Source organism: Myiozetetes cayanensis, unplaced genomic scaffold (assembly GCF_022539395.1).
Source record: "Myiozetetes cayanensis isolate MyiCay16 unplaced genomic scaffold, myiCay2020 scf5-8, whole genome shotgun sequence".
NCBI lineage: Eukaryota > Metazoa > Chordata > Aves > Passeriformes > Tyrannidae > Myiozetetes > Myiozetetes cayanensis.
In genome coordinates this window covers 98035155-98062400 of record NW_026087742.1, presented here as the reverse complement: position 1 = coordinate 98062400, position 27246 = coordinate 98035155, and the positions used below count along the sequence as shown (strand labels likewise).

The 27246-nt window shown below is 39.8% G+C and overlaps 1 protein-coding gene and 1 long non-coding RNA gene across 5 annotated transcripts; one reads left to right on the top strand and one right to left on the bottom strand.

Annotated features, from left to right (window-relative positions):
- Window positions 1-347: 347 nt before the first annotated feature.
- Window positions 348-19885, bottom strand: MSL3 (MSL complex subunit 3). 3 transcript variants are annotated; one of them, XM_050331922.1, is made up of 13 exons: window positions 19741-19885; window positions 17672-17754; window positions 17009-17104; window positions 16391-16491; window positions 15601-15692; window positions 14634-14756; window positions 14011-14171; window positions 11974-12132; window positions 11444-11706; window positions 10949-11058; window positions 10670-10769; window positions 10152-10236; window positions 348-1266 (listed from the first exon to the last, which is right to left on the bottom strand). In XM_050331922.1, exons 1-13 carry the CDS (start codon window positions 19837-19839, stop codon window positions 1167-1169), a joined length of 1572 nt encoding a protein of 523 aa, XP_050187879.1. In that variant the 5' UTR covers window positions 19840-19885; the 3' UTR covers window positions 348-1166. The 3 variants fall into 3 exon arrangements, 2 of the variants coding, with proteins under 2 accessions (XP_050187879.1, XP_050187880.1); XM_050331923.1 differs by having other exon boundaries at window positions 11444-11703; XR_007630867.1 differs by lacking the exons at window positions 348-1266; window positions 10152-10236 and having other exon boundaries at window positions 11406-11706.
- A 73-nt stretch (window positions 19886-19958) lies between these two features.
- LOC126648653 (uncharacterized) lies at window positions 19959-24112 on the top strand. 2 transcript variants are annotated; one of them, XR_007630871.1, is made up of 3 exons: window positions 19959-20064; window positions 20987-21077; window positions 21409-24112. It is a non-coding gene; the product is annotated as an uncharacterized LOC126648653 (long non-coding RNA). The 2 variants fall into 2 exon arrangements; XR_007630872.1 differs by lacking the exon at window positions 19959-20064 and adding an exon at window positions 20208-20387.
- The last annotated feature ends 3134 nt before the right edge of the window (window positions 24113-27246 follow it).

Sequence of the window (27246 nt, the reverse complement as noted above, 5' to 3'; positions counted from 1 at the left end):
TTTTAAAATCTGTGTCTATCTTGACATGGCAGAGTATTCTGAAGGCCAGCATTCTAAGTCATGGATGAGCTTTTGATGGCAAGAATTATGTTTCAATTAATTTCTACTGAATGTGTTGTCAGATTTCTAGGAACTCAGTTCTCACTGAATTGTTATTTCCAGAGCCAAAGTGTCTAAAATTGTCTAAAGAGACAGCCTTCAAGTCTGCAGAAGAACACCCAATGATACAGAAAAGGCTTCTCTCTGTATGTTGTCAGTGCTCCCACTTCTCATTATCCGCACACTTAGCACCCTCAAAAATACTAATTAAGCAAAATCAAGATGTTTTAGACAGTCAAAATCACACATTTACACAGCAGCCACTGTGAACTTTATTAAGAAAAGAAGTGTTTGCCAGTTAAACTGCGATGACTTTATTGACTTCTCCACTTACTTGTAGAAAAACAGTTCTTTCATAATGGCTCTGGAAATCATTTACTGCCAGGTAAATGCTGAATTCCTGGTAACGTATGGTCTGCTTGGAACTCTGGCAGTCTTACCATGAAAGGGCTATATTCACCCTTGCAAAATGCAAGTAAGCAACACATCTTTCATTCAAGCAACAAAGTCATTCTTGAGGCAGATGTCACGCTAGCCAAATAGCAAAGCCACCTTTACATTAAGCAATCCTTTCTATCATGACAGTTCCACAAAATGAAGTGTAATTTATGAGAAAAACAATTCATAAGACACCAGTTAAATGTTCTCTTCATGTAAATATATAGTCAAGTCTTATTTCACAGGCGGGAGAGGCTGAGCTAAAATGAAACACAGCATGATGATCTATCTTCATGAAGATGTCCTGTTGCTAATGTCTCTGCTTTTGCCTCCTTTCCTCTTTATTAGTCCTGTGAAGTCCTATGCATTAGAAGTCAGAACAAGGCTTCTTCATTCATCTGGAATCAGATTTATATCCAATCGTCTAAGTGACTCAAAATGCTGTCTACACACATTTCTGAAAAGTAGTTCTCCATTCCTAAGTAATCCAACCATCATGAAAGATACTTTCCAATTTCTTCAACTCCAGAAGTTGTTATAATTCCCTTTTCATCTTCATCTTGTAGCCACGTAGCAGAACAGCATTGTCATGGTCTATGTATAGTAGGATTTAATCCTTATTAATAACTTCAGTAGATTGCCCGAGGATTTTTAGTACTGTAGTAGGCTTCACATGCAGCTACATAAGCAGATTCTGGGAAGAAATCATCATGGTATTCTGCTAAAAACCTGAGAAGAAAGTACACCAAAAAAAAAAAAAGAACGGAACATGAAACATTTAAGAGAAACGCTATTTTCAAATTAATTTTTAAGCTCAGCAAAACCACAGCCTGGGAATTAAGAATTATTACACTTTGAAATTTGGCATAAAAAAGACTTGCCCTATTTTTTACAAGTTTTACACAGTGATAAACAGCCTTCCCCATCACTCTGAAATCCAAACAGCATTAAAAAAAATTGCTCCAGCTCAATTAAAAAAAAATCCAAAAGCTGAAACTACACTCAAAAAAGAATCCCAAGAACTATCACAGAAGGAAAAAAAAGATATATTTCTGCAACTGCTGTAAATTCTTGCTCGGTATACAATTTTCATTTGTGTCTAAACCAGTATTTTCAGTTATCATGTTAGTATCTTATACAAATGGCCAGGAACCATTAAGTCAAACTGTATCTTTTAAGGTAAGTAAAGCTATGATTTCATATGTTTCATGTGCCTGTGCATTTAGGATCTCTATCTTTCATGACTATCCGATTTAAATATGGCTCTCAAAGACAAAACACATCCTTTGCAAATCCAGTTCCTTAATATCATATTTCTGCAAGATGGTCTTAAAATATTATTCAAACAGCCAAGCACCTGATATTTTATGATGTCTTCCTGCTCTTCTAATATGCAACTGTTTCCTTGTTCAGGACTGAAAATGAGAATAACCAGTGTTGCCACTAACACCACTAACAAACAGCTAAAATGACTAAGCTTTCTGCTCTTTCCTTTGTAATCAAAGACACTGGGTATATAAGTAGGGGCAAAAGGGCAAAACAGTTCTAAACTCAAGACTACAGTGAAGCTGTGCTTCTGGAAAAAAAAAAAAACACAGACCTTCAAAAACACCTGGATATTAAAGATCAGCATCAATAAACACGGCAACTGTTAGCTTCAGGTTCTCTGAGTTAAGACTAGGAAGCAGCAGAAACAACAAGAAACAATGTCATTTGCAGGATCTGTGTTTTCTCAAGACACAGTGGCTAGGGTGATGACTTCACTACTGGAAGCTAGAAATATCAGTTTTGCAGAATCAATACTCTGGACACAGAAAGTTCAAATTAAAAAAAGTGTACATATGAATGCCATAAAACCTACAGTGTTTCTCCAACCTCACTCACTGCTACACTGCCTGAATTAGGCATATTCTTTGATCTTAACAGAGTAAAAGCATCAAAGAATATAGGCACGATTCTCTATATAAACCAATTTAAATTTAATAAGGAGTATATTAATTGCTCAGAACTCACAGAAAATGGTGACAGAACAAGCGAAAAATGGTTGGTTTTTCCCCACACACCCCTAATCCTTGTACTTAAACATGAGTATCAAACAAGTGCTAAACTGGAGGAATAACTACTTACATCCTACTAATTCTAGAAAAAGCAGTGAGAAACAAACTTTTTTAGAAGAAATCAATCCTTCAGCGTGTCATCATTAACTCAGATGGCATGTTGTCAACTTCCTCCCCACCTGCTTGTTTCATAGGAGCTCTGTAATTAACAGTATACAGGGGGGCCTAGAATGGTTTCTGATGTAAAATGTTTCAAACCACTACAAAAGAGTACTGAAATGAGAACAATTTAGAAGCTAATAAAATACCTGAATCAGCAGCTGCTATGACCTCTGACTTTAGTTACCAATAATTTTCTGTGATATGAGGGGTTGGTGCGAAGTGAGTATGGTAAGGCCTAAAACTTAACAGAGTTGCATCTAACATGCTTAGACACAAGATTAAGATGACCTACAAGTGGAATTTAATTAATAATTCTGCGTTAACACATGTTGATGACTCCAACTGATTACAGGGGCTGATGAAAGTCTTAGTGTCTTTGGATAACACTCAATAAAACAGAGTACTAAGAGCTGGATCATACTAGGGAACGTTTTAAAAGAACACTGAAACAAAGGAACCTTCAGAGGGGACATTGGTTAGCTGACAGTTCCAAGAATTCTAACGGCAAGTAAATGGGAAACAGGCTCATTTTCTCTTATAAATTTCCTGACTTTTGCTTAAGATCAGTCATACATACCAGCTTGGTGCATACTGAAGTGACAGCTGGTAGAAATGAGAAATGTTAACTGAGATGCTGTGCCACAGTTACAGCTCAAAAAAAAAAAAAAAAAAAAAAGGCAGGCAGAATGCACGCAGTCAAATGTACATCTCCCTGTTCTCCATGGAACAGTTGTGAAAAGCAAAATACCCCAGAGCTAGCAAACGAATTGTTTTCTGCAGGGAAGTGGGACAAAACTGCTGAAACACACACATGGTCAGCTTCCGTCCCAATCCCCTGTATATCTGTACACAAAGAGCAGGGCCCTTCTGAAGCTGTTTTCTATTCAAACTACATCACAGTGCAGAAAACTGGCACAGAAATATTAGGAGTCTCCTAAGACTCTTAGCTAGTGGATATTTCACTACTGCTTTGCTCTTGGACAAGCTAAAATAGCTCCAAGATCAACTACACTGGTACCTCTAAGCCACGAGCCAAGATTGAAAGACAGAGGGAGCTGTACTTAGCAGGCAGAACCCATGTTCAGCTATAGACCAGAAAGCACATTGCTATTGAGTTGCTCAGAAACTGTTTCGTTACTTTTAACTCACAAAGCTGATCAATTCAGTCACTTGTTGCATTATTGCCTTTTACATTTTTATACTTTTTATAGAGCTCATATGCATACATCTACAGAGTTGATGTATGAAACTGCTTTGAGTAACCAGGTTCTGAGATGCAGAGTCCACACACTTTTTTCATCATGAGCATCTTCAAAAAGAAAACTCATACTTTACATTCATGCTTAGAACACAGGTGTAACATGGAACAAGGCAGCTATTTCCCTCCCTACCACAGGTAGAGGCAACACTTCTCAAAGGACTAGAGGGGATGGAGACAAGGGAAACAGACATGTGGGTAACTTAGCTTGAAGAATTCGTATGTTCTGATCTTCAAGCGTGGCAGCCTGTAAGCAAGCTTACCTCAGGTGACTCTCAGCAATAGCCTCACAAATATACTACCACTTGACTTTGAGTTATACAGGCAGATCTACCAAAAAGGGGCACAGAATTACCACTATCCACATTAGAAGGCCATTTGACACGTCAGGAACATTTATCAACAAGAGTCACTGAATTAATATGAGCTTTAAGAGCATAATCTGGTAACAAAAAGGGCCTTGTCTTGACAGTGTCAACACAACTTATCACCAAAACAGTCTCTGCATGAAGAAAAAAATTTCTACTTAACATCAGCTACCATGACATAAATAAACTTCAGGGACAGCCCAAAAAGCATGAAAATGACAAAGAAAGGAAAATCTTAATTTTTAGAAACACAACCTCAGCCATTAAGGTGTAAGAACACAGAGTTCAAAGGAAAAGCTCCCAGGAAGTTGACATCTTAAACACTTCTGCTACAGAGTTCGAGAAGGTAAGCAAATGCTTTGAAGAGATCAATGGCCTGAGATAGATGCTGTTTGAAAAGCAACCATAATGATCTATCTAAAGGAATTTGCTAAGAGAGGATTATGGATCCTAACTCTGAGTCACCTCATCAAAAGAAATGTCATTTACAGATTAAGAAGTTATCTCCCCGATTTATAGGCCCATCTCCATGTGGAAGGTTGTTCAGAGCAAAAGATCACCAACACAAACTCCATCATAACCCCACTGCCCTTGGCCTTTTAAGGGAGAGCCCAGAGAACTCTGAAGATGCCAAGCTGCCAACACAGCATTTCCAGTAATCAGGATGAGTGGACATGAAAAGTGGTAACTTCTAGTACCATTTTTGGGAAAACAGCCCTACAAGAGCTCAAGACAGCAGTCCTTGGTTTCTCTTGAGGATGAAGACCCATCTGTGGTAAGGCCAGCGCAGATCCCTAGAGCTGCATTCTAAAAAAGCTGCTTTAACACATTTAAAGTATTTTGGGTAACCTCTCAATTCAGACGCATGATCCAAATCTCAGCCACTGACCAGCAATATGCTCATTCAAGTACCCAAACACTCATGATTTGATAAGCAGAAGGAAGAGAAGCAATCCACATGGTAAGTTTCAGCAAGTATTTTTGGCAAAGTAACCAAACTTTAGTCAAGAACAATAAGCACAGATGAGCATATTCTGCAGACCAAGCAAATAAAAGTCCTCTGAAATTAAGAACCTGTATCATACCAGATACTCATTGACTAAAAAGCATTCAACATCAAGGTGCCAAAAGTTTGAGAGGACCCAAAATGGCAATTACCTTTCTACCCATTCAATGAATACAGCAAAGCCCAAATAAATGGTAGTAATGCCCTAAAATAAGGCACTTGGCAAACAGAATTACTTCAAAGTGTTTCAAAACTTTTTAAAAAAAGTTCCTTTATATGTTTGTGCCCCCTAAACCAACACCTCAATTTATGCTCAAAAACTTGATTTTCTCACATGTAAGGTCCAATTTCATAAAGTTTTCTAGTATATCATAACTGCTATGTTGCACAGATACTTTCTTCCAAGTAACTGGTTAATCCCAAAAATTGAGGCCAAAAATCCCCAATATGTTCAATAATATGAATCATTTAATAATCAATGTAAGAAACACTGGCATAATTACTTAGTTATCATCTTGCAACTTTATTAAGCCACAGTGAATCACAATGAGCAGGAATTCTGTCACAAAGCAACTTGACCTAAGTAAAGATGTTTTCTATTCTATTCCCCATGTGCAATGCTTCATTTTCTCATTCTCAGACACTAATAACCTCTCATTAATTGTACATTAGCACAGACTAGTGGTGATAATTCACCACTGCACTTGTACAATTACTACACTCAAAATGCGTGCAGCATTGGAATGGGCTGCCCAGGGACGTGGTGGATTCTCCATCCCTGGAGGTATTTTAAGAAGAGGCTGGACATGAAACTTGGTGTGGTGGTAGTGGATCAAGGGTTGAACTTTAAGATCTCAGATCCAAGAGATCATCAACCAACCCGTCGGATTCTATGATTCTGTGATTCTATGAGTAAAACCAGAGTTCTGTTTCTTAAGGTTACTTGAAACAACTTGTTATCTTTCTATACATTTTATTATTACAGTTTTTGCTATCTGTAATACATTTTATTATTACAGTTCTCTAATTCACTCACATTCTGATCTGGCTTACTTCTCAGAAAGTGCTAAACACTATCAAAATACTTTTCTACCCATGGAGCAGAATGGCACAATAGATACAAGCAGATTGTAAAGCATCAGGGAAAAAGAAAAGAGATCTAAGCTTACAGGAAATACTGAGTTTGAAATACCTGTGGGGCTTTAACAAAGCTGAAGACCATCAAGAAACTAGTTCTCCATAATCTGAAAGAATACATGTTGACTTCATCTAAAAAATACGTATTAGAAGCAATATTTTAGAAATGTTTCATCACTTACTCTTCTCCATTTCAGGAAAGTCAAAATACCTATGTCTTTCTGAAGTGCTGTACACTTGGGTTTTCTTTTTTGCTACAATACAATCCTGAAATTAGCTCAGTGAAGATGGGTCTTGCTATTGTAAAAACTGACATGCTTTGTACTCTTAATTTTTAAATAGCTCCTGTTGGTCAACAGTTCCGAGAAGTGACCTCTCTGATCCCAAAACAGTTTTCCAAGTCAAGGCTGCGTTCAAATCAATGGAAACAGTAAGCCAGAAACCAACACCTTCTTGCCTATCATTTCTCATCACTGAAGCAGCCTCTGGTGCCATGCCAGGCACCACACAGTACAGAGAAGTCATAAAATACAGCACATAGAGCATTTTATTTAAAAAACGGCTAAAATAATGGAACTGGTTAAAAGATAATACCTTCTCTACTCAAAAACCATTAACAGGCAGGAAGATTTAATCAGGAGTCCTTCACTATTGGAATACCAGTAAGCAAGTACCAGTTACTGTGTGACCTTTGACGGCTTGCTCCTGAAGACTGAACTCAAGCTATATATGAAATTCAATAAAACCAACTGGTGACTTTGTCATTAAAGTCTATTTCAGACTGCAAGCACTACAAATTATTTCCAAACTAAACCATTTAAGACTCTAAGTTTTGTACTTGAGAAACTGATTTTCTTCTACAAATTCTATAATTGAAAAATCAACTTTCATGTTCTCCATGAAGAAATTTTCATTATGCACACTTGTAGAAAGCTGCACTAAGCACAAAGGGTACAGCTTCTACTTAACAAGAAAGTCAAAAAGATGCATTTCATACATTCCTCAAAAATATAGGTTGTCTGGGAAACTGAGAACAATCTTGTCTAGCAGCAGTCTGAGGGCATGACTGGAAAATATTATGTATGTAGCATTTCAAAGAAAATTTAATGCATCTATCAAGTACTGAGTAAATCCAATAAAAGCTTCCTGACAAAGTATTATATTAAATAAGTCTCAGTTTCTCAGTCCACATGAGATTAATAGTATAAATGTTAAATAGATAAATGTTAAATGAAACTGTACATTTTAGCCATAAAATCATAATTCAAAATTAAATCAGTATCAATGCAAGAACTAAATCAGTCGTCTACTACAGGGAAGTTTTATTTAAAAACATATAAACTGCTTTTGCTTGGACTACTCTACCTAGACTTCAAAGAAGATTCAGAAGTAGTTTTATTAATGCAAACAGAATATCAATCCTTTGTCTATTAGAAAAATAAAGAAATGGAGAGTACTTCAGCTTGTCACTCAAGAGCAATTCACTAAAAAAGAATTAAGTAAACTGGCTGTTATCATCTAATGCATACAGATCTTGTAGGGCAGTTCTTACCCTTCAAAAAGTAAGCCAGAATAGAACTTATATAAAGTATTTATAATAAACATCCATTCATTCTTTCATTCCCAAAAAGACAAAGACAGAACCTGAAAACTGAAGAACTAATACAAGATATCACCTAAACCTCAACTTTTCTCTTGTAATTAGAAACAGATAATGCAGAATTATTTCTGTGATAAAAATCAAGCATGAACAGGTTTCTAGAAAATGTAGTTGTTTGACCACTTTCAACAACACATGCGACAAAGAAATATATACCCAAATGAAAGATGTGTTAAAACACCATGAATATGTGCTGAGGAAAAATAAAATCTAATAAACTGCATGGTTTCTGTGCTACTTATTTGAATACACAGCATAACTGATAAGGAAACTAGACCAAGAAGAGTATTTATGACAAAGGTACTTAAGACCAAATGCTGCCTATAGAAGTAACTGTAACTTGGAAGCTTTTCTGGCACTGTCAAAAAAGAAAGCACTTGAAAAAACAAAGAGCCCTCAAATATTTTGTTATAGCAGATATGCTTGCCTTGAGGGGCTCATTTTGGTTTAGTTGTAGCCTAGTCTGGGGGACTGAAGCACACTTCTGTTAAGTGTTTTCTGCAAGGAATACAGCTTGTGTACTCAGAGCACTCCACAACATAACACAAAGCCCAGTAAGTGGGAACTGCCAAGAGATTTGCTTCAAAAGCACAGTTCTATCTCACCTAAAAATGCTATGTGATTTATTTCTATTAAGAGATGAATATGAGATAGTAAGACAGAAAAATAAGACAGATATGGATACTACAACTAGAACTTTCAGTTTAGCCACCTCCCTACTTGTATAGGGAGTAGGGGACATGTTTCTCCTTTCCTCTATTCTATTCCAGTACAGCTCACTCATAGAATGGGTATGAAAACACTGAATTAAGGATGCTAAAACCAGAGATCTGCTTTGGTCAACACAGAAGAATCTGAACAGGCAAAGGTCTGATAAAAACTGATCTGATCCACAGTGAGTTAAGTTCCCTAAGAAATATTCACTCCAAGGAAAAACAGGTTTCCAACAACGGGGCCTACTTTTGTCTTGCTTGACCTTAAGGTACTTCGAATGCCAACAAGGATCTGACAAAGGAGAGATGCAAAACTTAACAACTAAATGCTTCCAGAGAAAAATTTTGTATTGTAGAAACTCTGACATTTGAGACATCTTATTTTCGATAAACAATTTAAATAAAAGCATATTAAAGTTTTCATCTTCCTGATTTCTAACAGGACTTTTATTTACACTACAGTAATATTATGTTACTTTTCCATGCGTGGCTACTAAAGTCATCAACCAAAAATTAAGTTACAATTTCCACATTTGTTCCAAATGTTTACTATTTGCAAAACTTTCTCGGCAATTTTATTTCCCACTGTATTGATGCTGCACAGCACACCGGTATCTATCACCTCACTGTCATGCACAGACTCTACGTACAGCACCTGGTAAAAGTAAAGCTGATTATGGAGCAGGTATGAGCTTACTGACTCCAGCTGTGGAGCTTGTGTGTTCAGATAGAGTTTGGGTATCTCTAAAAACCACTGCACTACATCACAGAGAAACCTTGATGTTCAAAGCTCAATTCAGACAGATATTTCTTTTAAAAAAATCAACCATATTAAAAACATGTTTTAAAGCACAAGTTTTCTCCCCTTGCTTATGTCAATGAAAGTCAAAACTCTCAACATTATGCTCTCAAAAAATAACAATGTAGACTTTGAATTTCTTCATAAACATGGTTCTTAAGCAAGACTTGTCATTCTATATATAGTAACAAACTTTCCCACTTCAGTTCTCTGTCACTGTATTTCTCAAAACTCCAAGCAGGAAATTCAGGTTCCCTTCAATTTGAGTTACAGAATGGAAAAATCTTACATTAATCTTTACTCAAGTAGTCATTGTTAAAATTTTTTATTAATTTAATATTATTCTTGTAGCAAAGGAAAACTAACATCTTATTTTAAACCCCCTTTGTCATTCCACAACATTTCGATCTATGTAACAACAGAAACGCTGCTGTGTTACATTGTGTCACATTACCTCAGAAACATTTCAAAGTGTTTTACTAAAGCCTTTAGGTTTTTGTCAGGAAAGCACATCTTCCCCAATATTTCTGGTAGCTTTACTGTAAATAAAAGAAATAATGTTTACATCTCTTCTTTTAAAAGCAACTTTTAATTACTTTTATACAGTATAAAAAAAAAATATAAAAATTTATTCTCCCCCCAGACTCCCCTTCTCCTTGCAAGCTACTCAGTGATCTTTCAAAGCCTTACTAAATAGGAACATGCTGAGAAAGTGAATGTTTCTTGGTTTAATTATGTCTGATAGTGTACTGGAAGTAACGCTGCTTTGCTTTTCTTAAATGAAGGCTTATAGAGCCAGTAAAAGATAACCAAATCTATGAATAGCCTAAGAGTTCTAAAGAGATTAAATTGTACATTTAGCCAAGAATAAAACTAAATGTGATGAAGCAAACAGAAAAGTCATATAGGTATGAGCACTAGAAAAAAAAAAAAGGCAACTTTGATGGAGCAGAGAGTTTGTCATCAGTTTACCAAACATCCGCAGCAAATGTTGAGATCCATAGATATACGAAGGAGGTGGCGGTTGATCACTTGGTGGATAATTTTCTGGCATCAATTTCCACGACAAAACCTAAACATAAAACATGAAAACATTGGTTATTAAATCTTTATAGCATCATAAATAATTTAGTCTGTATGGACTTTCAAATGCAAAGTAATACCAACAATTTTTTTTTTTCATAGCCCTACTCTGAGGTCCACAAACCCCTTAATTATGCAATCTAGGGTAGTAACATTAAAATCTGTTACCTCATTCAGTTCATTGTTTCTTCTACCTTCAAAGCCAGTAAAAACCGTACTCCCTTCTTTGCTAGGAGTCAAAGTTATTGGTGAAGATGACCCACTATGGACAGGGGTTTCTTCAAAAAGAAAGAAGAAAAACAAGATAAATTAAATCAGAAATAAATTTTATTACTTGTTTCATGAAACTATAAGCCATTAAAACTCAACTAAGGCCTGCTGCTAAAATGTTTGAAGTCTTAAACACTGAAATTCAATAAAGGTTATCAAAAATAGGCTCTCAGAAATGCAGCTCATTGAATTCTGTGGAAAAATACAGTCCCAAAGTACTGAGAATATTGCTTTATATTTCTCTCTTTGGTAATAAGGCTTCAGAGATAAATAATTGATACAAAAAGTAATTAATTCCCACTTCAATCACACAACTCACAGTCCACACAGCATTAAAAAACGAACAGAACTTTACACTTCGTTTAGACCAACAATTTGAAGAGCAAAATCTACTTTTTTCCAGGTGCAAGAAGAGCTTTGGCATAGAAGCCGGGGTCTCAAGATGCCGTCTCTTGGGCTGCGGGGAAGCGCTGCTCTCCGACAGCCTGTCGCAGTTGGAGCTGTGGCGAGTGGAACGTCTCAGCGACTGCAGGATTTCAGGCTCAGCTTTCCGCCTCTTCGGCGTGGCCGGCTCCCCTGTGGTGGGCTGGCTGTCGGTTGACTGAGGTGTGGGCGGATTCAGCAGAGGAGGACTTGGGGAAAGTTCCTCTTGACTTCTAGGAAATTAAGGCAGCTTTACAGAGTTGAAGAGATCAGTGTTCCCCCCAAAAAAGAAATTCTTCCAGTTTCATACATCTTGTTAAACACTTATTCAGATAAGACAGTCTCCTCCCAATAACTATTAAAGTGATGAGGCCTTCTATTAAATACTATTTTCCAGAAGGATACTTGTTTTCAAACAGAAGTTAAAACCCACAAATACGACATTCTCTCACATTTTACTGAGGAGATAAGCAGCATTAAACTCCTTATATCCAACCTACCTGTTAGTATTTGTTGAGTTTTCTTTGATAGGAAGAAAGAACTTTGATGAGGTCACCTTCTTAAACTGAGCTTGTTCATAAGGATAGAGCAAAATTAATGGAAGTGTGAAGTCAAAGGTTATTCTCAGCCCATCCACCATCTCTTTACATAACTCAACACTAGAGGGGAAAAAGAACATTAAATTTCAAAGTTGCATGTCAAAATTTTCCAGCGTAGTTGTACAAAACTGCCCTTTAATATGGACCATTAATAGCATAACTACAATACGTTGATTTAATCACTAAGTAACAAGTGATTAAAAGCATATTTAAAAAGACAGTGATTGCTCTCATTAACTTAAGAGTTACAAATTTTTAAAAAGTCTGCTTCATAACCTCAAAAAACCCACACAATTCTTCTGTTGTGTTACTGGATTAATGAAATCTATTGTAGAATAAATAAAGTTAGTCAGATGTTTTTAATGTAGCATTATTTTGTTTTTCCAAGTTTACTAGGCTGAAAAAAGAGGCACAGAAAAAGGAAGTACTCAACAGACTGAATCTCAGTCTAAAATGACGAATTTGACCTATAGCTGCTAAGATGCAGTTAAGGCTGTGCTTAAGAGATATCCAGTGAACCAACAAAACCAGGTAAATTTCCATTGGACGTCAGCATCCAATGGTCTGACCCAGTAATCAAAGCACTACATTTAGAGGTTACCAGGAATTTCAGTTTTTGGCTTGTGTAAAAGACTCACAACATTAGGTGGGGAGTACTTGTGCTGTTACAGCAGAACAAAGAACACCAAATGCAGCCCACCTGCAACTCCTCTCACCTCTCTGAAGGTATTCCCCTCTCATGTTTCAAGTGCATATATGTGTAGAGTAATGGAAATTTGATTCTGTCAAAATGACCCATGTCAGAAATTCCAAACCTATTACCATTTCATACCACCTGCTAAAACTACTGCCTTTGTTTTTTTAAACACTATATTTAAATTGGGTTGGGGGACTATCATGTGCAGAAATTCTATTAGATCCAAGAAGGTCAATAACCTTCAGTGTTAGAGCAGTAAGGGCAATATAATAAAATTGTCAGCTGAACGTCTCCTTCTAAATGAATACACATTTGGAGAAGTTACTTAGACATACACCTTTAAAAATTATAATGTGTACAACCTTCTGTTCATATTTCTGATATTTCATCTAACCTTTTTGTTTGGGAGATCATACTACAAAGGAAAAGTATCATTAATCTATCAAAGAATGAATGACATCAACATAAACACAGACACTCATATAGACCAAAATATTTCAAGGAATACTGTAATTACACACCACTGAAATAGAACATCGTAACACAAGGCAAGATCACTCTTACATAAAATACAAGATTGCAGACTTACATAAAGAAGCAGTCTCATCTAATACCAAGAATCTTGAACATGAGAAAAAAAAACTACCAAACAAAAAACACCACACTGCAAACATGGAGGGTTAATTCATTTGTTGCATGGTGAAAGAATATAGAGCTCAGCTGAGAAAACAGAAACTAAGACACAATCAATTTTAATAAACCGGACTGGTGTTACTACACACAGTTTCCCTGCATATTGACTTTAGGATTTAAGACCATATGTCAACTGAAAAAAGAACCCCAATCTGCACTTGGAGTTCTTTAGAAGTGCTTGTATTAATTTTTTATCCTTTATAAAACTTGAACTTGTTCAGTTTTATTTAAGCAGGATATTCTCGTATCAGATATCAAATTTTTCACATTGACAACAGTAAGACATTCTTCCAAACGAGTCACAATATTTACAAAAACTTACATGACAAAACAAGATATTGGTACTTTTGCATAATGACTTTTCAGAATATAGGGAATCTCACTGATAAACAGTCAGTGTTACTGTACTACAGGTATCTGTCAAATATCTTGAGCCTTGTAAATAGACATCATGGTATAAGCTCAAAAAAGCGAACAGCCATACAACAGAACAGAGGATGCAAGCTCATTCTTCTTGCCACAATAGCACTGGACTAAATATTACTTACTTCTTCTCTGGTGGCACATAATGAAGATTCATATTAGCATGTGGAGTCATCTGATGGTGCCGAGACCTTTCATTGGCTGAAAAAGCGGCATTAATAGCAAAATGTTTCACATATGACTCCAGGATGGTTATTATATTTGTCTGACAAGGAAGCTTCACTAGCTAAAAAGAAACAATAAAATAATGTCTTATAAAAACAGTTAGTAAGCATACCAAATTAAAACAGGAGCTTGTAATGGACCAGCTAATTCACTAAATGTCTAGTGCATGAAGCTATTTCAGGACTGATTAATTTCAACCCTTAAAGTGCATTTTTGATCAAATCTTTATAAACATCTGGAGAAACAAAAAACATGGTAAGGTTAACAAGCTTGATGCATTTCCAGTTTTAAAAACAATCTGCATTCTAATATACAGTTGGGTACTGAAACACTACACTTAAATATGACAAGTCAGTGTTTTAGCTATAGGGAAGTCTGCTACATTCTTGGTATTCTTCCTTATACTGTCTAAGCTCACCTTTACCATGAAATAAAAAACCCCAGAACTTGTATACACAAAAACTACTTTTGATATCTTCCTCACCCTCCCATGCACATTCATTTCACAACTTTTATTTCATACCCTTTTTCTTCTATTAATATAATAACAGTCTTCCTCAAGCTTCTTTTTCAAGACTTCAGGAATTTCTATGCTTATTGCTCTTTCTTCCATATCCCTTTTTGTATGAGTGTCTTGTTCTTCTTTCTACAACAGACCAGTTCAAGAAACAATATATTGTTCATGCTTATGAATATTAGTGAAAAAAGAACTTCAGTAGTCAGGATGCAATATAACAATCAATTTTTCTCATACAAAGATAAAATTGTATTATTTATGGAATAAATATTTAAGTGGATAATAGCCTTACTGTAAGGTATTTAACAATACTGGTTTTGAAAGCATTTGCAAATTCATTTCCTAAAACTTTTTTAAAATTTAGCATTCTCTTAAGTATTTAACAAACAAACAAACAAAAAACAACACCAAAAAAACCCACCAAAAAATCCCACAAAGAAACCAAACCAGAAATTTCTTAGGTTTTGCTGCTTCAGATCACCCTCACTGTACTAGTTATATTCCACACACCTTCAAAACAACTGTAGAAAAATAAATGTGGGGGTTTTTTAAGTCAGTCCTCTACGTCTTAATTTAAGACCAGGGCTGACATGCCTGTGTCACAGTAGAATACACAACAAATATCTTGCTGCTATTAGGAATTGTCCAACTGGTACAGATCAGTAAATTTTTACAGCACCCACAGAACTGGAAAATCTAGTCTGCTACATCTTCTCCATATAAGACTTACGGGTAGGAAGAGGAGAAAAGAATTTGTATTTTTAGATAAATATCAAATAATTCTACAAGAATATGACATACTGTATAATTTTCAAAATCTCAACAACAGTAGAGATCAGGAGTAAGAAAATTATTATTGTTTTAATTTCAACTAAATTACCAGTTGTGGCCCATATTTCATCTACTTCAATTTTTCCAGATTTTCAAGTACAGATGTTTAAATTCTATTAACTTAGGGAGCTCATGAATATACCATTTCTGTCCTCTCGTCTATGTCACTTTCTTCGCTTTTTATTTCTTCATCTGTTCCTTCATCACTGTCATCAGAAGAAGAACTACTTATAGCTGCATAAAAGAGATTTCACATATTTATTTCACATGATTACATTGCAGAGGTTACGACCAAACAATTTCAGGTCTCAATGCAAGAAAAAAAAAAAGAACATAACACCAAGCCACCAAAAAACCACAACTAGCTTGTTATATTTAATGAGGATGAATAATTCTAATTGAATTAAACACACAAGTATTATTTACAGCATGCTATAAATGTCTTAACTATGTAAGATGAGTTTATAGGAAGTATTCTTGTATCCTCTCTAAGAACGCTCACTTTTAAAGCCTTCCTAGATTTCTGAACACCCAGGTACCTCTTCAATTTTCATTAGACTTTAATTCTGAACAGGGGATTAACATATTAATCATTCAATCAAAAGTAGTGTAGTGATAGTTTCCAGAACATCAGTTAAGTGCCAGTGTTCCTGTTGGCTTTCTAGTTACAAAGAAAACTACAGGAAATTAAAGATCTGTCTTGAAAGTGAAAATCAGCCAGTCAGCTGATGAGAAACAGACCTTTGTGCCAGGTAGACTAGGGAAAAAAATAATCTTATTGCCTCCTTCTTTATATAACTGCCTCTATGTATTCCACACAGCACTATGATACTCTCACATCATCCTAATAGGAAGTTACAGCATGCTCTGCTCTCCCAGGTCAAGAAGTTAAAGGCATCCCACTAGTTACTAAAGGATGAAAACGAGCTCACAGTTTTCACTGCTCTCATCATTTTCTTCAGCAGGAAGGCTTTTTAACACAGAGTCAACACCAGGCAACCTGCAACGTCTCTTCTTTCTTCCCTTTCTTCTCCTACAGAACATAAAATGGTTCACTGAAATTTGGCTAATATTCAGTTTGTTTACCCTAGCTATTTCAACTATATGCAAATGCACAGGAAATGTATGTTTGAGTTATTTTTATTAAATAATGCTGAAATAATTTGGGCAGTGCTTATTTGAGAGAGGACACCTTAATATCTGCACAGTACCTCATATTCATATTCTCAAGTAGATCCTCAAGACATGGTCAACCAATATTAGATTATTGCTTTTGATTGAAAAAAACTTCAGGTTTTCCTAAGTTATTTTGCAAGTACATTTTGCACAATAGTTAAGAATAACACAGTTATTAGTGTTAGTCTTTTAGAGTTGTGCTTAAGAACAATACATAGGTATCTACCTGAATATGAGAAGAATGCTCTGACTGTACTAAGTACATATCTACCATCTACAGCATGACCTAAGGCCAAGCTCACTTGTAGACTTGTATCCGTGTGAATCTGAAAATGAATCTCTCAATTCATTCTGAGGCCAAAAGGATTTCTTACATGCGAGCCACAGCCTTCCGAGCCAATTTACGCTGTAATCTGCGGTTTTCGTCTGTGTCACGAAGAACATGATCTTCAGCTGCCCATCTATCCCAGCTAAGTCGAAAGAAAATTAACAATTACTATGAATATATGTTACTCATGATTATTAATGAATTAATATACCTTAAATTTACAAAGCACTCTTTTAATGTCATTCAGAAGCAACATCTGTATCACAAGGTTTGCATTCTTCTGCATTCATGTGGTTTCAACTCTCATGTTGCTGTCTAAAACCTCTCAAGCTTTGACTTCACATGCAAGAGCATTTGTAACAGATCACAGTCAGACACTGCACTCATGTATTGGCCTTGAAAACCAAACAATCCAGGTCTAGATTTAACAAAGCATAAACTTTTATTAATGGAAACCTAGGAGCCACAAGTATATGTCGCAGACAGATATCCCATGAAGTTTAAACTCATGGCTATCAAACTGATGCACTGAAATTTATGGATACAGATCAATATGTCAACATGAGCAAGTATACTAAAGGCATTTACAAAACCAAAAATACTCCTGAAAACATTAGTCCTTTGATATTCAGTGCAAAGACAGGTGCCTGTCTTTACAGAATAAAATAGAAGAAATGGAAACACTGAAACAAGACATACAGTTTCCTACCTTCTATTCCAACCATTAAAATGAATCAGATATTCTGGAATCTTTCTGCCTTTCTCATCTTTTCCAACAACAATATCAACAATCTGAAACAAATATTGAATAGTATGTATTAAAAAGTGTGAGAGAAAAGACTTCCAGTATTTTAGAGAGTTTATGCACAAAAAAGAAAATTAAATTAGACAGACTTATTTTGCCAGTTAACACTGACACGAGCAGAAGATAGGGATTATACTAAATTGTCAGAAAAACAAGCTATCTTGTTGAGTACTTTTAATGTTGGGGGCTGCTCACCATCTTTGTCCTGTCCTCAAACATCCCATGCTTTCAAGACAGAGAAAGAGCAATGTCAAACAATGCAGTAGCACAATATGGATATGAAGATTTGGGCTACTAATGTTTTCTCCTCTGTGCTATCTCAAGCCCCTAAAGCAGGAGAAAACACTTCTCTATACATAAACCACAGAAATGCTGCCCTGTTGAACATCACAGAATCTCAGCCACAAAACATTATAAGGTTTTGTGAATATCTGAGCCTTTGTTTTCTTTCTTGTTTCATGCATGTGAAATGGGCCAGTCTGAAAGAGCCTGCACCTCAGAAGGAAAAGATGGATCAGATGGATCATTAACAAAAGCATTGGTAATAGTAATAACAAAGGAATTGTGCTGCCTGCACTTGAGTGGCTCTCAATAGATCATGTATCAGCAGTTAGGTTACAGTGATGTTTTAATTTAAAATCATGTGTGATGTTTAATTTTGGAGTCCAGACTTTAAGAACTATGGATGGATTCAAGAACAGTTATGCTATTTAGGGGATTTGAAAGTAAAGAAGAAAAGGCACTACACAGTTTTGCACTCAGGATGCCTCTATGGATAGCAACTAAAGCTGTTGGGGTTGTCAGAACATAGGAATATGTGTACAAACAAAAGGGCAGCCCAAAATATTACAGGATGGTGGTGTTTCTAATCAAAGACGTTTGAGAAACACAGACCTACACAACTAGCAAACTTCCAGCAAAAACTATTGATTTGGTCAAGAATTCAGTTGCAGTACTTCCCTTTTCATCCGTTTAACAAACTAAACAAACAAACAAACCCCAAACAAACAAACACAAAACACAAAACAAAAACCTCTGTTTGCAAGTTGGGCACAGATGATTCAGGACTGCAAAATAATCCTGTATCTACATAAAGCTCTGTAATTACTATCACTACCCTTAAGGTCAGGTCTTACTGAATCAGTCACCTCCTACTCCAGCACTTACGATCCACCGCGCACCGCTGGCTATCCTATTTCCTTATACTCTCTGCACCAGCGGTGCCACTTAAACCCTTCTGAAAGGCAGAAGGGCAGCAAGCGTGGGAAAGCGGGAGGGGGAATAAATCTAGCTACACTACGAAACTGCGGGGATGAAAACAAGATTTCAGAATTACTTTGCAGGTGTTCAGCCGAGAACAGGAGGGAGGGAAGCGCTTCCGACACTCCCAGAAACCCTGGGCGGCTCCGCTGTCTACCTGTCGCGACAGCCAGGCCCCGAGGGCCCGGGCCCCGTCGCCTGTCAGCCGCCTCTGCTCCCCAGCGCTCTGGGAAAGGCCCAGAGGCTCCTACACGGCTGCTACACGCTCCCCTCACCCTCGGGGCTCCGAGTGCAGAGGGACAGAGCCGAGTCTCGCCAGGGGACCGGCCTGAGCCGCCCGCAGGGAGCGATGACGAGGGAGGAGAGGCCCGGCGGCGACGGCACCGCCTCGCTTCGCCTCTCTGCCCCGTGCCGGCGGGCGGACCCGCCCCGCGGCCTCTCCGCTTTCCCCACTCCCCGGGCCAGCGCCCGTTTCCCGCAACAAGTGCTGCTGCTGGCGGAGCCGCCTCCGAACGCCCGGCCGGGCCCGCAGCCACCTCCCTCCCGCGCCGCCTCCCCCTCCCCCCGGGAGCGCGCGCAGCGCCCGGCGGGAGCGGTAACGGGAGCGCGGGAGCCGTAACGGGAGCGGGCGGGCCGCGCGCCGGCCCCGCCCCGCGCGCCCGGGGACGAGGGGGACGGGCGGGAGGGGGACAGGGGCACGCGCGGCCGGTCACCTTGGCATCATAGAGCACTTTGGCTTTGGTGGGGTCGGGCTCGAAGCAGAGAACTCTCTCTCCCCGGTGGAACTTAAATTTCATTCCCCGCGAGGTCATTTGTTCATCATGGCGCAAAGGAGAAGAGCCCCGCCCGCTCCGGCGGGGAGGTGGCGCGGCCGGCGTGGCCCCGCCCCCGGCTCCTCCGGCGGGGGCGGGCGGGCGGGAGGGAGTGCTCCGGGTGCTGTGCCCTGCTTCCCCTGCCCTCCGCGGCGGAGCCGTGGTCGGTGTTGGCCACGGCGAGGATGAGGTGCCCGCCCGTGCCCACGCCGCTGGTTCCGCGAGGTGCGCGGCACGGGCAGCCGGGGCAGGCCGCGGGAGGGGCGGCGGCGGGGGGACGGGTCCCTCCGAGCGAGAGGGCGGCCGCCTGCCCTGGGCCCGGGGAGCCCGGGCAGGGGAGGTGAGAGCGCCCGGGCGCGGTTTTGCCGGCCGTGCTGGCGGTACCCCGGGAGCAGGGCCTAGCGCTGGGCCTGAGCCCCCTGCGGGGCCGGGTGCACCCCGAGGAGAACGGCTGTCCTCTCTGCTACTGCTGCCCCTCACCAGACATTCCCAGCCCTTACCCTGTTTCCCGCGTTCTCTGCTCAGCAAAGAACAGCCCCTACTCCCAAGTGAGCTATGTGTATATTGTAACCTCCTCCAAGGTTTATTTTCCTCTCCACTGTTCTTTCATTGTTCTTTCTTCAAGTAAATCATCATGGCTAGGCTTCGCAAACGAAGATTTGAGACGGGGTCTTCCTACGCTTGCTACAAGCGCGCTTATGGCTAAAATTTGATTTATCATTCCAATGTTCAGTTTCAGATTCCATGAGCGTGCAAATAGTGGAAATAAAAGCAATGCGCAGCTTTCTTGCCAGTGCACCGATGCTTGGAAGGGACTCAGCCAGGGCAACACTGCTGTTTCCCAGAGGATGTTAGTTATTAGATACTCTCTCAGGCTGTTACAGTTTTGATGCCAGTTCTGTGTTTCTGATTTACACGAGACTGCAACAGAGCTGAGAGGCCTAGGTTTAGCCAGCTTGGTAGAAAGACCAGTTAATTTGTGATTACTTAGCATTTTTGAAGTTGCCTTTCTGTAAAAGCTGTTCAGGAGATGGATTACTCTAAACAGAGAAAGGCAAGCATGCAATTGAGCATACAGTAGTCCAATGCTAAGGGGAAGAGAAGTTTAAATCATCTTTTTTTTTTTTTTTTTTTTTTTTTTTTCCAGTCACTGAGGCTGATAACAAGACTGGAAACTGGCAGGAATGCCTTGGGAAAGAACAGGGAGCTGCTAGAGTATTACCAGAAGGTTTCTGAAGGTAAAAAGTGAGAGGGATTGCCCAGAAAACAAGACTCTGAGAGGGTGAATACTCCCTGGGATAGGGTGGACCAAGTACTCAATTTCTTTTTATTCAAAACTTACATGTTTTTATAGTGGGAGTAATGGGAAAAACCTGCAAACTTACTGCTAAGACAGAGTCGTGTGAGAGAAACCAATTGATGGAAAAGAGTGAGAGAAAATTAAGAAAGTGTTCCTGAAATTGTTCAGAGCCCACTGCTGCTAAGGTTAACAAACAGGCTCCAAAAATGTGTGGATTCAATGTCAATTGCAGAAAGTGTCACTGAAATTCTCTTTTTTTTTTTTTTAAGATAAAGCAAATGTTGTTGGACACGGCTTTGAAGGGACTGCCATGCTTTAAAAAATGTGGGAAAACAACAACAAAACAAGGGAAGGAGAACTACCAACTTGTGCTTGTGTTCCTGCCTCCAACCTGGTCTTAAGAGACAAACAGCCTTACATATTTCCACACTGCCTCCTAGATTCCCCTCTTTCTTCCTCCCCACTGGTCTCCACTTGCCATTCGTCTCATCTCAGCCTCTCCTACTTTACCCCAGCCCCCTTTCATGACTCCCACCCAAGCTACTCCTCAAGCCTTTTGACTTAAATTTCTTATTTGAGTTTCCTAACACTTATATACAGCTCTCTACCATAGTATTTGAGATCCAGTTGTTCCCTGCCTACCCTCTCCCCACACTCAGATGGGTGCACATGAGCATCTGTCCTTATCTCCCTGAGACACCTGGCTGTAGATGATCCTTGCCAGCAGAGCCCTTGCCTTGCCAGATCTCCCAACAAAGCCCCTCCTCTGGCATGACTTTTAAAAACCTGTATGTGGGCTGTGCTTAAATAAGATCCACCCAGAGAGGAGAAACTGCTGGTATGTTTAAGAAAAACTCGCCCTGGGATATTGCTAACCAAGCAATGCCCACTTCTAGATAAAATGCAGAATGTGGAATTTTCAAAGGTACTGAGTTTTTCATAGTGAGGGCTGCCAAACAGCTGTGCAAAACTTAAAAAAAAAAAAAAAGGAAAAGAGGAAAGTGGTGTTTGTATGTACATGCAATGCCCATGATGAGTTGTACCTGCCCTGTATAGCACATAAACAAGTAGCAGATATATGAGATTTAGCAAAGCTTGAACTGCAGGTCCTCAATCGTATGCAGCAAGTGTGCTCCAAGGGGAAGTCATTCTGCTCCAGACAGTGGAGCAATATTGGGCGCAGTGTTTGGGACAAACATCCCAAGTGCCAAGGGGAAGGGGGTGAGTGGTGAGATATACCAGCAGTTGGGCTTGTTGAATACTGCTGAACTAGGAGATGAGCTGACCCACCATGTATTTTGAGGACATTCCCAGGACACTACGTTGCCTCCAGGAAATAAAAGCGCTTTTACAGCTCCTCTGGGAGACAGTGGCTTGGGAGAGGAGACCCCTGGCCTGCTGCCAAGCACCGTCTGGCAAAGGGCATCCAATGAGATCATGAGGGCTAATTCGGCTGCATGATGAACTATTTCGGCTGCCCGCCTCACTGCAGGCTCAAAGCACGCTCTGAGAGAGTTTTATTCAAGAAAGGGTTTTATTTCCAACAACGCAACCCCCGCCGTTCGCTGACGGGGAGCGACATGGCGGCGGCTCGCAAGGCCCGCTGGGAGCTGTAGTCCGGCGCGGGCCGGGGCCGCTCCCGCGTTCCGCAGGGAAGGGGGATCAAGGTCTCCCAAAGAGGAGGATTTCCTGCCTCGTCCCTTCCCGCGCAGCGCTCTGGGGAACACCGAGGATTAGGCTGTCCGGGTAAGAAGGGTACCCGCGCTGGCAGGCGGACCGGTGCCTGCCCACCGTCTGTTCTGTCCAGAGCTTTCACTGCCCCGGTGCGCGTAACCCCAGTTTTCCCCTGTCTGCTGTTACCAGGCATCTACTTATACACCTGCAGCCCAAAAAGAAAGGTGACAGCACCCTAAAGACATACCCAGTTAGTCCGGCAAGATGTAATATGCATACTGGGTTGGTTGCCGTTGCTTGCCCCCGCACTGATTTCCATGATTTTGGCTGGGGTCAGTGTTGGGGTGGCAGGTGTGTATTTACCTGGGCCACCTGAGCTGCTCCGGTGCTCAGCCCGCACACGCTGCAGGGGGAGGCACGTCAGCTGAGGGCAGCAGAGACAAGTGCTGCTTTTATGAACTACAGTGTTATTCTACTTCTAAATCCTGGTGAAACTTCAACTTATACGTGAGAGAGTAAGAGACTTTAAGTTATACTTAAATAATCTACATTTTTTTTTTAATCCCTGCAATTAGTTTTTCTTTAAAATCCCTCCTTCATTCTTTCAGGATGGAAAAGGTGAGCAGAAACTTTTCAGCATTCTGAGGGTATTTTGGCTTTAAGAGGCTCTCATCACATTGCCCAGATTGGAATCCCTTAAAAGTGTATAACTTGCTTCCTAAACTTTTATTCAACAGCCATCATCTGAACGTTCTCATGTATGCTTTGCTTGTTAGGAAACAAAATTATTTGTTTTGGCGTTGATCAGGGCAAGATGATACACTATTTCGGGCAGAGTGACATTCTTCTTTTTTCCCACTCATTTTTCACAAGTAATTATAACCAGTAGTTTTGATATTAGGATCATGGAAATTTTCCCATTAATATTATGGGACACTCAGAGGAAGCAGAGGACATCTACAGTGAGCGGAGGAGGAGGCAGTTAGAATCCAAGCACAGCTCATGAGAAAGAGACAATAATTGTTCAAAGAATATTGTACTGCATAACAATCCTGCTGGATTGCAGCACAGAGAACACAACTTCCATGTGTGTGGCTGCACATTTAATGAGGCAATAACCCAGTTGTTCTCTTTCTGAAGTTAATAAAGAATAGCCTGAAAACCAACATAATGCTATCCTTGATTTTTTGAGGTGATCCTCAAAAAGCTCAAAGCTCCTTTAATACAGAGAACATACTTCTTCAGTATCTTTGAACTATATATAGAGTTATATAGAAATAATAAACTATTTGCTTAATTTTATTAAGACAAACCGTGTTCATTTCAAATCTCCTAAAGTTAGTCCCTAGTGTTTACACTCATTTCTGCTGTTTACATTGGCTTCATAAACCTTCAGTATAAACAGAGAAAAAGAAGTAAGAATGTTTCCCATGAAACAGTTCAAGAAAATCCTGACATCACTTAAATAAAGCATACTTCCTGCTTCAACATAATTAAATTGTGCGATCTTAAAAATAAAAACAAAGAGAAGAAAAAACCCACCCCAATTTACTGTAAAGCTACAGAGATCTCTGGGATAAAAAAGGGCTACAGATGGGGAGATTATCATTACCTATAAAGAACGTTCCTCCTGATGTTCTTGTTCGGGTGTCTGTTTCAAACTCAGAGCTTTCAGCCAAAGCAATTTTGTTACTAGGGACAAAACTAACATTTGTTCAGCACAAGGAAAAAAAAAATAATCTTTACTTGTTCTAAGACCCTCAAGGATTTCAGCAGGCTAGTGGCCTTAGTGTCACAGATGTGCCTTCTGCCATCCCTGTGAAGGTAAAACCAGCTTCTTGCAACTGGGCTACATTTTTAACACCAAATTACATAAGTCAAGGACTGCTTTTTGGCCAAGTGCCAAGACTTGGCCTGATCCACTTTACAAAACAATTGTTTCCCTTCCACAGACCTAAGACACAACCATTAGTATGTTTGTGCTTTTTTTTGTTGGCTTCTTCTTGTCCTGAAAAAAAAAAAAAAAAGAGGCTTATTGGAGTGATGTTTTCATAGTATGAAGCTGAGAATATGAATGCTATGCCTTGGAGGATCTGAGGGTGGTCAGGAAAAGATGCTGGACATGGGAAGGGGAAAACAGGGAGGCTGATGTGGCATTTGCCTCGTGTGTGCTGCCTGCAGAATGGGCTGCACATGCACCACCTCCTGGTCTGGACTCTGTCTGGGACAGTGCCAGCTGACATGAGCCAAACCTTTTCCAGGACACACGCTTGCAGTTAAGCATAATGGGCAATTAGCAGCTTAAGCTCATTTCCAGACCCTGTTTTTTCTAATACTGTAGTCATAGCTTTAGAGTACTTCAGTCAAAAAACATTATACTTCATCTGACCAGTAGAGATGTCTTTAATTTTAGAAGGTCTCAGGCCAGGGTTCCTTGAAGAAGCTCAAGAAGTTTCTGCTGCTGGCTGTTTTCTCTCCCATCACTGCCAGTTGTCCTGGCACAGCTGTGTGCACAGCAAGGAGCCTGATGGGTTGAGTCTTTACAGTTGTAGCAAAAAGAACGAGTAACATATAGTAACAAATACTCTTAAAAAATAATCAAGACTTAAATAACTCCAGGTGTAGTTATTACAAAATACAAGTTATATTTGACTTCAGTGGTTTTGCCTTGGTTCCTGTCTTGTGAAGTAACAATAATACTTCAAGACAGCAGGGAACTAAAGCTAAAACTTTCACACCTTTCTGGTTTAAATGAACCGTATAGTAATCATGAAGTGTGAAGTGGTGCTGGCATCAAGGCATGAAGCCTGCAGGCATCCAGGCAGCAAGCTGTACAGTCCTCGAGCCTTCAGCTGTATTTGCAGTTTTATCTTCAGATTTGCACTTTGGTGGCCCGAGACTCTTTGGAGACTCTGGAGTCTGAACACACTTATCCTGAGAGAGGCTTGACTATGGTAGCAGAGTGGGATCAGTGAAGCTGCAGAAGTATTTGAGGGAGAAAAAAAGGGTTAAATATTCATAATCACAAGTAATTCAAAGGGTGTTCATTGAGGCTTTACAAATGCTCAACTCCATACACATTGAATAAATATAAAAAAAGTAGACAAAATTTTGCTGGTTTCCTACAGGGTCTGTCATCATTTTATGTTGCTATAGAGGGCAAAAGTTGTAAGGGGAAAAGTAGAAATAAGGTATTTATACATGCCACATATCGTGGAAATTAATTGTCTGGAGTAGAAAACATACTCTGGGCATTAGGGCTGTGCATAGTTTTCTTGGGAAAGAAATGGCTCTCTTGGAATGCAAACCTCCCTTATTCCTGGCCTTCGCACTGCAACATCGTAAATAATGCAGTAAGTTACTGACCCAGAGTCAGGAGCTTGGAAAGGAAAAAGCAAATACAAGCTCTATGGCTGCCTTGGTGGCTGAAGGAGTGCAGAGCAAGGCAGGGTGTGTAACAGGGCCTGTGCAGTTCTAGAGGGGAGGGAACTGGGGCTGCTGCAGGAGAGCTGGGTGGAGGGGTGTTTTGAGGCTGAGCCGAAGCAGCCAGTGCCAGAGAGCAGAGGGCACCCCCATGGCCCCAGTCTGAGGGCAAAGGAAGGCATTTTCTGGGGATGTGCAGCATGGCCGGGCTGTGCACCAGCACATCTCCTGGCTGTTGGAGAGGATTGCCAACGGTGTGAGGAACACAGCCTTAGGATTCAGCCTTTTCCATCCTGCAGTGCCCACAACACAGAACAGAGTTTTTTGGTTTCTTCTTCTTTGGAAAGCCTCTCGCTGGGTTTTGATGCTTGTATTGCTCTAAAGCCCCTTCTTGTTGCAGGTAGTCCCTTGATGTGGTCTGCAGAAAACTCCTTGAGTTCAGGCAGCTGCACAGGCTGAGGTGAAATCCTTTACTTTTGGGGGAGACCTTGGGATGCACACATGGCTCTTGTTTTTTTCTTTAATGTAACCTCTGTAACCCCAGCAGTCCTGGTCTTTTCCACACCCATTTCCTGTTTCAACATTTTTTACTCTTTTCCCTCTTTCATTGTATCATTTGTTGTCTCCTACAATCATGTGTTTTTTCTCAGTTTTTTTGCTCACCCATCTCCCATTTTTGTGGGGTGGGGAGAGATGAACTGACACTTTGTTTTTTTATAAAGAAATGGACTGAGAGCTCTACCTGGCATGGAAAATCAGTGACCAAATTTGCATCTGCTTTTTTACCTAAGCCTTTCTTTCATTCCTGTTCAATTTTCTAAGCAGGAAGCTTGAGAGAACTTCCTGGAAGCTTTCTAGTAGTGCTCAGGAAAAACTCTCGACAAAAGAAACTTCTACCCTGCCCATGCCCCAGCTCCTCATCTCCTCTTGTAGCCTTCAGCTCCCCACAACTCCTGCTCACTTGGATGGAGTTCACATTCCCATTAATATTCTTTGGATGTAGGGGTTTT